Raw genomic sequence first — 13,813 nt, forward strand, 5'->3', positions numbered from 1 at the left:
TCAAGGTGCGCGTGTATTCTATCTCAATGAGTATTAATTTATTTAAAATTTGTATTTAAATAGTAAAATAAAAGTATAAGTTCCTAAAGATAATTATATATGTTAAATGTGCATAATAACTAAATAAATAAAGAAGCTCTCGTAAAAATCCTCAATCATAAGTCAATAATTCAACTTAAAATTATTTCAGTTTAATAATATTATAACTTTAATTTCACAAGTTATCATGCTTCCTTTTTCAGCAAGAACAAGTCCTTAAAAACCTTAAAACTTTAATTTCATAAGTTATCATGCTTCCTTTTTCAGTTTCAGCAAGAACAAGTCCTTAAAAACTTAAATAGTGCTGAAGGATAACTTAAAATATATAATCAGGCAACTAATGATCTACAACTTTTATATGATCACAAAATCAAAATAAATAGCAACGAAAAAAAATACATTTAAAAGGATACTAAAGCAAGCTTGTGAGAGAATTTATAATTGAAAGAAGACTTTTCCATGACATATTAACTCTAGAGAATGACTTAGAATTAGAATTAAAAAAAAGGTAGTGGTGCATAAGGCATCTCGCATAATTTAAGTGAATGATCTATATAAAGTAAAATTTTAATATTTTAAAGTTCTAAGTATTAGAAATTTTAGTCCAAATAATAAAAAAATTAATAAATAAATTTTTTATTAATTTTAAACTTCTAAAAATTATAAAAATAATTTAATGAAGTATTTTTTTATATAATAATTAACATTAATTTGGAGGGACTTCAAATTTTCTTTTTTGCTTATAAAGATCAAGTTTAAAATGGAAAAAAATATTAGTTTTAAATTTTAGTCTTTTATTGTAGGTATTTTATTAAATAATCTCGAATTGAAAATATAATAAGCACATTATCTCTTACTAATAAAAGAATGGAAAACCAAACGTGACAAAAGTAAGTCGTATAAATTAGGATTCATACCTATTTAAACAAGGAACACCAAAAACAATAACAACAACAACAACGACCCAGTGAAATTCCACTAGTGGAGTTTGGGGAGGGTAGTGAATACGCAGACCTTACCCCTACCCTGAAGGAGTAGAGAGGCTATTTCCGAAAAACCCTCGGCTCAAGAAGACAAAAAGACAATATTAGTAACACAACAGATATAATATGAAAAAAATACAAAAAATAAGAACAACATGAAATCAAGAAGAATGATACAAAGCAAAAGCAAAATAGTATCCCTACCAAACTAGTCACACAAAATTATGGCATAAGACAAGACTCAACTACCTCCTAACCTGCAACCCTAATACTCGACCTCCACATGTTCCTATCAAGTGCCATGTCCTCGGAAATCTGAAGACTCGCCATATCCTGCCTAATCACCTCCCCCCAATACTTCTTAGGCCGCCCCTTACCTCTTCTCGTGCCCTCCACAACCAGTCGTTCGCACCTCCTTACCAGAGCATCTGGGCTTCTCCTCTGAACATGCCCGAACCATCTGAGCCTTGCTTCCCGCATCTTATCATCAATGGGAGCCACACACACCTTCTCCCGAATATCATCACTCCTAATCTTATCCATCCTAATATGCCCGCACATCCACCTCAACATCCTCATTTCTGCTACCTTCATCTTCTGGGTGTGTGATTTCTTAACCGGCCAACACTCAACCCCAGACATTATGCCGGCCTAACCACCACTTTATAGAACTTACTATCACGACCTCGGTTCGCCCTCCGTGAAGCATCGTGACGGCACCTAGTCTCTACGACTAGTTAAGCCTAATTTGCAGAAGTAAACAACTTAAAACAGAATAAAGTAGTAACAGTGTTTAAATGTGCCGCTCGGCTTATACCATGTTTAACTCTCAATACCAATACATAAATCCAAGACCCGAAAATCCATGAATCACAAGCTAAGATCAATACTATATAGCTCTAACTCCGAAATGTCTAAAAAGAACAGGAAAGTACAGAAGGGCTAAATGGTAAAAGCAGGAATAAAAAGGGACTTTTCGGTCTGCGAACGCGGCAGATATACCTCGAAGTCTATAAAACAGTCGCCTCCTCAAGGATGATAGGCCTGAGTAGCGGTACCTGGATCTGCACATGAAAAAATATACGCAGAAGGGACATGAGTACACCACAACAGTACTCAGTAAGTGCCAAGCCTAACCTCAGTTGGATAGTGACGAGGAAGGTCAGGGCCCTACTGAGGTTAAACAAAATATAAAGATCAACAGTATAGGACATCACAATATAAATAAGTATGACATTAAAATAACACAGGATGTACAGAACATCAACAACTATATAGAAACAAGGTAAACATGGAAAGGAAATACAGCTCAACACCAATAGTAACAATCGGGGATCTCCCAGGAAACCGTCTTGTAGTCCCATCTTTACATATCTAGTGGATCTCCCGGGATACCGTCCCGTAGTCCATCATATATATGTCCGAAGGATCTCTCGGGATCCCGTCCCGTAGTCCAACTATTAATGCGCGGGGATCTACCAGAATCCCGATCTGTAGTCCCAAATATTAATACCCAGTACTGGGGGAATCTACCGGGTGCATTCTCGTAGTTCCATATAACTGTTTCTAGCCTAGCATGTTGCACAGATTTCAAGTAAGGCAGGTTGAGCAAATAAGGCAATTAAGTCACTTAGACATGCTTTCCTAAACTAACAACAGACTTAATAGTGCAAGTAATAGAAATAGGAAAGGAAACATACTAGTAATTACTTAAAGAAACCCGGATTTCTAACAATTAGCACAAGTACGCACTCCTCACCTCACGTACAAGGCATTTCAATTACCAAATATACCAATCCTGAGGGGAAGGTCCCCCACACAAGGTTAGACAAGCCACTTACCTCGAACCGGCTCAAAGTCAACCTGAAATCACGCTCTTGCCATGAGTACTTGACTCCAAATGGCCCAAATCTATTCAATTAAATTGCATAATGTAAATAACACTTCAAGTAACTGATTCTACAATTAAATTCTAAGCTAATACGTGAAATAATATAAAATAACCAAAATTCCCCTTGGTCCTACGTCTTGAAATTGAGTGAAATTTACATTTCCAGAACCTCGTACTCTCACGAGTCTATATATAACAAGAACACTGAAATCGGAGTCCAAATGACCCCTCAAATCCTCATTTAAAGGTCTCTTAAATTAAGCCCTAAGAACTCCAAATTTCTCAAAATACGCTTTTGATCAAAAAGTTTATCAAACCTCGTCCGAATGGCCTAAAATTTTGCACACACGTCACATTCAACACGATGGAGCTACTCCAACTTTTGGAATTTCATTCCGACCCTCGGATCAAAATCTCACTATCGGACCGGAAACTTCAAAAATTCAACTTTCGGCATTTCAAGCGTAAATTAGCTACGGACCTCCAAAACACGATCCGAACACACCCCTAAGCCCAAAATCACCTAACGCAGCTAACGGAACCATCGGATTTTCATTCCGAGGTTATCTTCACACTGTTCTGACTACGATCAACTTTCCAACACTTAAGCTCTCATTTTGGGACTAAGTGTCCCAAAACTCTCCGAAACTCAAAACCTACCATCCCAGCAAATCAAAATAGCAGAAATAAACTTACGAAAAGCAGTTAATAGGGGATAGGGGCGTTAATTCTTAAGACGATCGGCCGGGTCGTCACATTTACCTTTGAGTATCAGTGGCACTCTCTTGTCACACAATACTCCAAATGCTAACCTCCACTTCATCCATCCTACCCCAATACGGTGTGTAACATACTCGTCGATCTCCCCCCTGGATAACTGACCCAAGGTACTTGAAGCTGTCTCTACTCGGGATGACCTGTGATTCAAGCCTCACATCCATGCCCACTTCCCTCTACTCAGTGTTGAACTTACACTCCAGGTATTCCGTCTTTGTCCTGCTAAGCTTGAAACCCTTAGATTCAAAAGCATGTCTCCAAACCTCCAGCCTCTCATTAACACTAGTTCGCAACTCATCAATCAAAACTATGTCATCAGCGAATAACATGCACCATGGCACATCCCCTTGAATGTGATGTGTTAACGCGTCCATCACCAGGGCGAATAGGAACTGACCGAGCGCAGAACCTTGGTGTAACCCCATAACAACCGAAAAATCCTCAGAGTCGCCTCCTACTGTTCTAACCCAAGTCTTTGCCCCATCATACATATCCTTAATCGCCATAATATATGGAACCGACACGCCTTTTGCCTTCAAGCTTCTCCAGAGAACTTCTCTAGGAACCTTGTCATTCGTTTTTTTAGGTCAATAAACACCATGTGCAGGTATTTCTTCCTATCTCTGTACTGTTCAACCAACCTCCTAACAAGATGTATAGCTTCTGTAGTAGAACGACCCGGCATGAAACCAAATTGGTTGTCGGAAACGGACACCGTCATCCTCAACCTTATTCCAGCCACCCTCTCCCATACTTTCATAGAATGACTCAGTAATTTGATACCTCTATAATTGTTACAACTCTTGATATCACCCTTGTTCTTATACAGTGGGACCACCGTACTCCACCTCCACTCATCCGACATCCTCTTCGCCTTAAAATAACATTCAACAACCTAGTCAACCACTCCAAACCTGCTTTCCCCACACACTTCCAGAATTCTACCGGAATCTCGTCAGGTCCAGTCGCTTTACCCCTACTCATCTTACTCATAGCTTCCACGACCTCCTCAACCTTGATGCGTCTGCAGTACCCAGAGTCACTATGACTCTTGGGATGCTCCAATTCACCGAGCACAATATCCCGATCCCCTACTTCATTAAGAAGTTTTTGAAAGTAAGTCTGCAATCTCCTCTTAATGTGGGAATCTTCCATCAATACTCTACCATCGTCGTCCTTGATGCATCTCACTCGATATAAATCTCGAGCTTTCCTCCCTCTCTGCTTGGCCAGCCTAAATAACTTCTTCTCCCCTGCTTTTCCCTTAGTTCCTAGTACATACGACTATAAGCCGCAGTCTTAGCCTCCGTGACCGCCAGCTTCGCTTCCTTCCTAGCTACCTTATACCTTTCCATGCACGCTCTCCTCTCCTCCTCACCTATGCTCCCCACTAACGTCTGGTACGCCTCCTTTTTCACCTCCACTTTACCTTGTACCACTTCATTCCATCACCAGTCTCCTTTGTGCCTGCGGGAAACACCCGTCGAGACCCCTAACACCTCTCTCGCAGCCTCCCTTATACAGTTTGCTGTCATTGACCACATAGTGTTCGCGTCACCACTGCTTCTCCAAGCTCCCATAGCCGACAACCGCCCCTCCAACTCTTGGTCTTTGTCCTTAGTTAAGTCTCCCCACCTGATTCTCGGTCTTCTGCGAGAAGACATTTTCCTCCTCTTCACCATAATACCAACGTCCATCACCAAGAGCCTATGTCGTGTCACGAGTATCTCACCTAGAATCGCCTTGCAATCCTTGCACAACCCTATGTCAAGCGTCCTGAGGAGGAGATAGTCAATCTGAGTCTTGGCCACTGTATTTTGAAAAGTAACCAAATGCTCCTCCCTCTTCAGAAAGCAAGAGTTATCAACCACCAACCCAAAAGCCTTAGCAAAGCCAAGTAACGAGGTTCCCCCTCCGTTCCTCTCCCCAAAACCGAAGCCTCCATGCAATTCGTCATACACACCTGCGGTCAACCGAATATGGCCATTGAAATCCCCTCCTATGAATAACTTCTCAGTAGGTGGTACCTGGCATATAATCTCATCTAACCCCTCCCAAAATCGCCATTTAACCTCCTCATCTAGGCCCGCATGTGGCGCATAGGCACTAACGACGTTTAGGGTGCACTGTCCAACTATCAACTTAATAATCATCAATCTATCATTCACTCGTCTAACCTCAACCACCGACTCTCTAAGTTCTCTATCCACCAAAATACCCACTCCATTCTTACCCTTCTGGGTTCCTGAGTTCCAAAGTTTATACACGTCCGCGTCCCTCGCACTCGACCCTACCCATCTTGTATCCTAGACACACGCTATATTGACCCTCCTCTTCTGAAGGATCTTCGCCAACTCTATAGACTTACCTGTCAATGAACCTACATTCCATGACCTAATTCTCAACCGATGGACACCCATGTTCCCTTTACCTCCCTTGTATCCTAACCCACCCCCTAACCCCTGCACCCCCTGAGAACATGAACTCACTCGACCATCCCAGACTACAGCCACTATAACTTCGGCGGACTAGGGGGAATCACTAACAGACACAACAGACCAAACTAGAATAAGATAAGATGCCACTACAAATGCACTAATACGATGACTAAACTAATAAGAACTAAAAGGACAACAATTTTGCTAACACAATAGAGGGAAACAAGCAAACGGGAGGTACCAACTCCCGTGAGTATAACTTGGGAATTGTCTTGGTATACCCGACGGTATTGCGGCCACCTAGCTCGTTCACGTCCAACTCATGTCGTTCCTTGATGATACTTGGGTCGTTCTTCACTATTTGCCTGTGCACGTCTCGCTCGCCGCCCAAAGCTACCGGCCCTAACCTGAAATACACACAAAATACCACGAGGCCAAACAAATAGGGGGTTGTCACCGCTACCACTGGTGATGACCAGCCGTTGCAACGAAACACAGAGAAAAAGGAAGCGAATTTGAAGGTGCTAGTTTATGAACAAACAAAATATTGCAGCATTAGTAAAAATAATGTAAAAGAGTAGGGGAGATTTGTATATACAAAAAAATGAAATTTTTGAAAAAAAGAAGAGAAAATCGCAATAAGAAAGGATACCTGTAATGATGTAGTGAATCAAGTGAAATTTGAAAGCAAATGCGAGAAGGAGCATCGATTTATATAGAGCAAAATGAATCTGTAAACTATAACAACAATAAAAAATACTGATACTGTCAGATCTGCCCAAGAGCTGACAAGTCCTGCTGCGTCCTGTCGGAAAGCTGTTCGGGAGTCGCTGGGATTTATGAAACTTGTCGGAAATCTATACCCACCTGAAAATAGCTCGTCCTCGCCAGGAAAGAATCCGCACCTGTCCAAAGAAACAAACACACCCCCCACACACACAAAACAGGAGAGGAAGAGAAAGTGTAGAGTGGAAGAAGACGAAGTGGAAAGTGTCGCCAGAAAAACAGATAAGCGTATTTAAGCACATAAAGCGATCAAAGTTCAAGTACTAAACTTTATTTGAAGCTTAATAAACAAAACTGAACAATCAATAAAGCTTAAACATGCATTAGCAATAAAATCACTTTATAGAATACTAATAAAAATTTCTACTACGTTAAAAATTCTCGTTGATAAAATGAGCGAATTACCTGAAAATTGCAAATGAGATAGTAATAGTAGATTACACTCTCGGATTCTACTGGCTGACAACTAAAAGAAGAAGAAAAGGGGAAAAAAGGGCCGCCGAAAATTGTTTGCCGGATGACCACCGCAAATCTAGTGGGGGTAGGGGTAGGGGAGGAGGAGGGTTGGAGATGGGGATGAGAGGCGGGGGAGATGAGGGGTGGCTTACTTGCATGGGTGGGTCGCCGGCGCTGCTACTGGTCGCCGATGTAGTTTGTCAATGACCGTTAGTCACAGAGAACTTGGGATAGCAAAGGAGGAGCGTCGAAGAAGAGAGAGAAACCAATTACTAGCCCTTTTTATAAATAATTTAGAAAAAAAGAAGGAAGTATATATACAAAATATAGTTAATTTTGAAGCCCTAACTTTTTGGCAAATAACTTAAATTACTATTTTATCCAATATATAATATATTTTTAAAAGGTAAAAAAGGTGAACGACATTTCGCTAAGGGCCCTCGTGCTTTTAATATAGTATAGATAATATGAGTGTTTAACTGTTTTCTTTTAACCATTTGGTCACCACTACAGATGAATATATCAATGGAAAAGGGTAAAAAATAATCCTCTACTATTAAATATTGTTTGCCATCACCAATCGTTATACTACTGGCTAAAAACCCCATACCTTTCTACTATTGATCAGAAATACCCTCCAGTTAATCGATTTATCATATGGAGGTCATTTAAGCCATCTGGGTCATCCGGGTTTATGTTTACAATGACCCGACCCAATACTGCCCGATCCACAAAATTAAACCCTATTCTTCTTTCTCTCCTTCTGATCTTCTCCACAGTCCAAGCTCTCGAAAAATACTTTTTTGAAAAGTACTTTTGATAAAAATATATTTAGAAGCACTTTTTAAAAGCTTGGCCAAACACTAATTGTTAATCAAAAGTGCTTTTCAAATTAATTAACCAAACACAAACTGCTTCTCACCAAAAGTACTTTTGAGAAAAACTACTTCTTAAAATAAGTTGATTTTAGAAGCTTGGCCAAATAGGCTATTAATTTAATTTTATAATCTTTTATTTTTTATTTTTAAACCAGCAAGAAATTAAAGTAGAATATAAGGTCAAGTTTTTACTATCACCTCTTTTACACCATTCACTCCCTCGAGTCCGAAACTTAAATAGTGCCCTTTTGGGCAAAAAATACCTTTCTACTATTAAAAAAAAGGTCACATAAGTACATAAAACGCAGTATAATACTGTGTTTTACTTTAACGGAAAGTTAGCCGTTAAAGTTAAACGCAGTACTATACTGCAATTTATTTAAAAAAAAAATTAAAGGAAAATGCAGTACAATACTGTGTTTCCCTTAAACGCAGTATTGTACTGCGTTTCCCTATTAAAATTGGGCCCACCTTATAACTCTGTCATAAATGCCTATATTTAATTAAAGAAAAATGCAGTACAATACTGCGTTTAAGGGAAACACAGTATTGTACTGCGTTTTTCTTTAATAAAATATAGTGCCCCTTCTTCTTCTTCCCCAAGACAACGACTCCATTAAAAAAACTCCCCCTCCTCACTGCTGGTCCCCCCCCCCCCCCTCAAATTAAAAAAAAAATTGGGCCCCACCCGTCACCCAAAAAGCAAAGAGTGTAGGTCCCGCACACAACACAAGCTTTGGATTCCTTCTTTCGGGTTCAAAAATTCGATTTGAATCTATTTCAAAAAACTTAAATCGAGGTATTTCGATTTTGTTTATGTCGAAACTCGTATAGTACATGCATATTTGTATTGTTGAATGTGTTTCCATGTTAATTTGTATTATGTTTGTGTTTAAATTTGTATCTTATTTATACCCGGATTGATTTATTAGCTTTGGGACAAAAAATAGTTAAAACTTGATAAATAATTTTTATTGTTAATGTTATGTTTTTATTTGCTTAAATAATAAATAAATATTATTTATTTAGTTTGTTGTTCATATGTATGTTATGTTTGTTGTTTTTATATGTAATAGTGGCCTTTTATGTAGTAAAATATAGAGCCTTTTAGCGTAGTAAAATATAGAGTTTTTTAGCGCAATAAAATATATAGCCTTTTAGCATAGTAAAATGTAGAGCCTTTTAGCGTAAAGTCTCTGTAGTTTAAGTATGTAGTAACTGGAACTCATAGATAATTACTCAGTCCAATTCAATAATTAATTATTTAATTTATTAAATTAACAAAATTGTAAAAATGCTGAAATTGACACGCATAATAATTAAGGATAACTTGGTGCTACCGGCCCTCAAATATCGAGCCTGGAACCCATACATAATTACTCAGTCCAATTTTAAAACTAATTATTTAATTCCTTAAACTAACAAAATTCTAAAAATGTTGAAATTGACACGCATAATAATTAAGGATAACTTGGTGCTACCGGGCCTCAAATATCGAGCCTGGAACCCATACATAATTATTCAGTCCAATTCAATGATTTTTAATTTAATTCCTTAAACTAACAAAATTCTAAAATTGTTGAAATTGACACGCATAATAATTAAGGATAACTTGGTGCTACCGGGCCTCAAATATCGAGCCTGGAACCCATAGATAATTACTCAGTCCAATTTTAAAAATAATTATTTAATTTATTAAACTAACAAAATTCTAAAAATATTGAAATTGACACACATAATAATTAATGATAACTTGGTGCTACCAGACCTCAAATATCGAGCCTGGAACCCATAGATAATTACTCAGTCCAATTTTAAAAATAATTATTTAATTTATTAAATTAACAAAATTCTAAAAATATTGAAATTGACACACATAATAATTAGGGATAACTTGGTACTACCGGGCCTCAAATATCGAGCCTAGAACTCATAGATAATTACTTAGTCCAATTTTAAAAATAATTATTTAATTTATTAAACTAACAAAATTCTAAAAATATTGAAATTGACACACATAATAATTAAGGATAACTTGGTGCTACCGGGCCTCAAATATCGAGCCTGAAACCCATAGATAATTACTCATTCTAATTTTAAAAATAATTATTTAATTTATTAAACTAACAAAATTCTAAAAATGTTGAAATTGACACACATAATAATTAAGGATAACTTGGTGCTATCGGGCCTCAAATATTGAGCCTGGAACCCATCGATAATTACTCAGTCCAATTTTAAAAATAATTATTTAATTTATTAAACTAACAAAATTCTAAAAATATTAAAATTGACACACATAATAATTAATGATACCTTGGTGCTACCGGACCTCAAATATCGAGCCTGGAACCCATAGATAGTTACTCAGTCCAATTTTAAAAATAATTATTTAATTTATTAAACTAACAAAATTCTAAAAATATTGAAATTGACACGCATAATAATTAAGGATAACTTGGTGCTACCGGGCCTCAAATATCGAGCCTGAAACTCATAGATAATTACTCAGTCTAATTTTAAAAATAATTATTTAATTTATTAAACTAACAAAATTCTAAAAATGTTGAAATTGACACACATAATAATTAAGGATAACTTGGTGCTACCGGGCCTCAAATATTGAGCCTGGAACCCATCGATAATTACTCAGCCCAATTTTAAAAATAATTATTTAATTTATTAAACTAACAAAATTCTAAAAATGTTGAAATTGACACGCATAATAATTAAGGATAACTTGGTGCTACCGGGCCTCAAATATCAAGCCTGGAACCCATAGATAATTACTCAGTCCAATTTTAAAAATAATTATTTAATTTATTAAACTAACACACACAATTAATTTTCTTTAATTTATAGTAGACGACATGGATTTTACGCCTGCGCATCCTGGACCAGCCGAGGATCAGCTATTAGTGTTGCAGGGCGACCATAGGTCCTCCTTTGTATGGGAGGGACATCTATCGGATCAGCCTCTCCGCGCCAGGAGACCTGACGATTTGTGGGACTTCATGGAGCAGCATCATTTCCATGCCCGCATGGTCGTGCGCCTACAGGCTACGGGCTTCTATACGATTTTTCGGATTGGGCGGATGCAGCTTGATTGGTCTCTCATCACGGACTTGGTAGAGCGATGGGGACCGGAGACGCACACTTTTCACTTGCCCACTGGAGAGGCCACCGTGATGCTGGAGGATGTTCAGGTTTTGTACGGGCTGTGCGTAGATGGACGGGCTGTTGCATTGCCCTAGTACATTAGCTCCATGACGCGTGGATAGTATTTGGATATGATGGGGCAGTATACTGGTTACAGACCTCAGGGTGACGTTGTACAGAGAGGGGGCAGTCGCGTTGCTTTGTCAGCCATCAGAGATCATATGGAATTTTTGCACCCAGACATTACCGGCGAGACGGAGGATCTCCATATTGAGCGATACACGAGGTTGGCGCTGCTCCTGCTTTTTGGGGGTGTCTTGTTCCCGAACACTTCGGGAAGTCTAGTGAGTATGTGCTTTCTCCATCATCTGCAGCAGTTAGATGATTTACCCCTGTACAGCTAGGGTGCTGTTGTTCTCGCATACCTGTATAGGAGCATGTGTCGGGCTAGCATGCTTTGCCAGGTGGACATATGTGGTTTTCTGCCCCTTCTATAGGTGACAACATTTTCGAATACTCTATTCATTACTCTGAATTCTATATGGTCGAAATGACTCTTAAATTTTACGTCAACCTTTTATCTTAGGTTTGGGCCTGGCAGCGGATCATGCCGTTGCAGCCACCTCTACCACCACTAGAGCCCGGTGAGGCTCATCCGTTTCTCCCTCTAGCTTCTAGGTGGGTTTTTCGGCGTGGGAACTACCGAGGGACCGATGCTCATCATAACCTCCCCCTTGTCAGGGATGTGTTAGATATGCTGGTGGCCGGATAGGTAAATATGTACCTACACTTACTTGTTATAAATTGAGTTGTGTTGCGCATACTCACTTTTATGTTATTATTTGGTAGTTCATCTGGACGCTATACAGCGACGAGTTGCTAGCTCAGCTGTCCGATTATTGCTCAGTCGACCGACTGCTTTGGAGCACCTCCGTCCTGATGACCTTCTTCGATATGGTTAAGTATCATGCCACAGAGCGTGTTCTTCGCCAGTTTCACCGTCCCCAGCCTATACCGGGGGAGCCTGCATGGGTGCCTACACACTATCAGTGGGATGACCGTACCAGGGTGGATGATAGATTTATGGGATGGCTAGAGCAGCAGGTCCATATTTGGGAGCAGCGAGGTGACGGTATTCCGCCACCATCTTCATTTACCTAGGAGGCCACTATTCAGCTGTATACGTCATGGTACTGCCGTCACACCCGACTGATGATCGGGAACCCCATTCATGTACTTGGCGAGCGCTACAGACCATATGCCGGGAGGCACGAGGCATTGGTATGTTTTTGTGGCTTATTAATATCTTATATTTGTGATATAGCGTTATTTAATTAATATCTTAACTGTTTCACAGGCTATTGGGCATCACCTGGTCTACCAATTGGGACAGGAGATGCAACAACATACCGATAATGCTGCACTCGTTGAGTATGGACGGCGGGTGGCAGATCTGGCTCGTCGGACCCTGTTTCAAGCAAGAGATGGCGCGAGGTTGGATCACGAGGTTCAGTATGCGGCGCCAGAGGACTACCATCGGGGTAGGGCTGTCCCACGAGGCAGGGGTAGGTCACAAGGGAGGGGTGCCCCACGGGTCGCGAGGGACGGCGAGGAGGTGGTCCCCAGTAAGGGGGCGTTGTGGCACCTGTCGACCCACATGTTGAGGGACATGATGAGGATTTTGGAGATGAGTATCATGGATATGATCAGTCGGGTTATATACCTCAGGTAGATGCGCCTTCCAGCAGCATGTCGTCGTACAACCTTCAGCTATCTCTGCCAGCATTGTAGGTCACCTCGTCAGGAGCATTGTTGATTACGGGTACATTCGACGGGGATGTAGACCAGTACTTTGCAGTCCCGTCTACCGCAACTGAGGATTGGCCGACCCGGGACATGGATGGCGGGCGCACGTTGAGTTATGCCTCATCCCCAGCAGTTGATGCGGATCTACCACAGGCACAGGTACGTTTGTATTACTGAAAAATTTCAATTTGTTTTCTTTTCCTTAATGAGATGCCATTAATTAATTTTTAACTTTCTTATGAAAGCTTCGTCCCAGCCCATCTTTGAGGCCACTACATGCTTTGATGAGGACACCACGGATGCATATACTCAGAAAGCCGACGAGAACACGGTGAGAAAATGTTTTTTAACTTAGCACGTACAATACTAATATACTTTTTCACATGCTAAGCTTAGTACTTGTTTTGTAGGTTGCTGGCTGCCCGACGGCCTCTTCTACCGATCCTGCCAATTGTGGTGTTGATGCTGCTACACATCCTCACATAAAGAGGTGGCTTGATAATGATGATCTAGATAGTGTACCCGGGCGACAGGGGATGCGACTCAGGCCAGCAGCAACACTGAAGCACACAGACTGCGGGACACATTGATTTACTTATG

The 13,813-nt window shown here is 39.9% G+C and overlaps 1 protein-coding gene across 1 annotated transcript; it reads left to right on the plus strand.

Annotated features, from left to right (window-relative positions):
- Nucleotides 1-11,118: 11,118 nt before the first annotated feature.
- LOC142180825 (serine/threonine-protein phosphatase 7 long form homolog) lies at nt 11,119-11,502 on the plus strand. The gene has a single exon (XM_075252917.1). It carries the CDS (start codon nt 11,119-11,121, stop codon nt 11,500-11,502), a length of 384 nt encoding a protein of 127 aa, XP_075109018.1.
- Nucleotides 11,503-13,813: the final 2,311 nt, after the last annotated feature.

Source organism: Nicotiana tabacum, chromosome 5 (genome assembly GCF_000715075.1).
Source record: "Nicotiana tabacum cultivar K326 chromosome 5, ASM71507v2, whole genome shotgun sequence".
In the NCBI taxonomy this organism is placed as follows: domain Eukaryota; kingdom Viridiplantae; phylum Streptophyta; class Magnoliopsida; order Solanales; family Solanaceae; genus Nicotiana; species Nicotiana tabacum.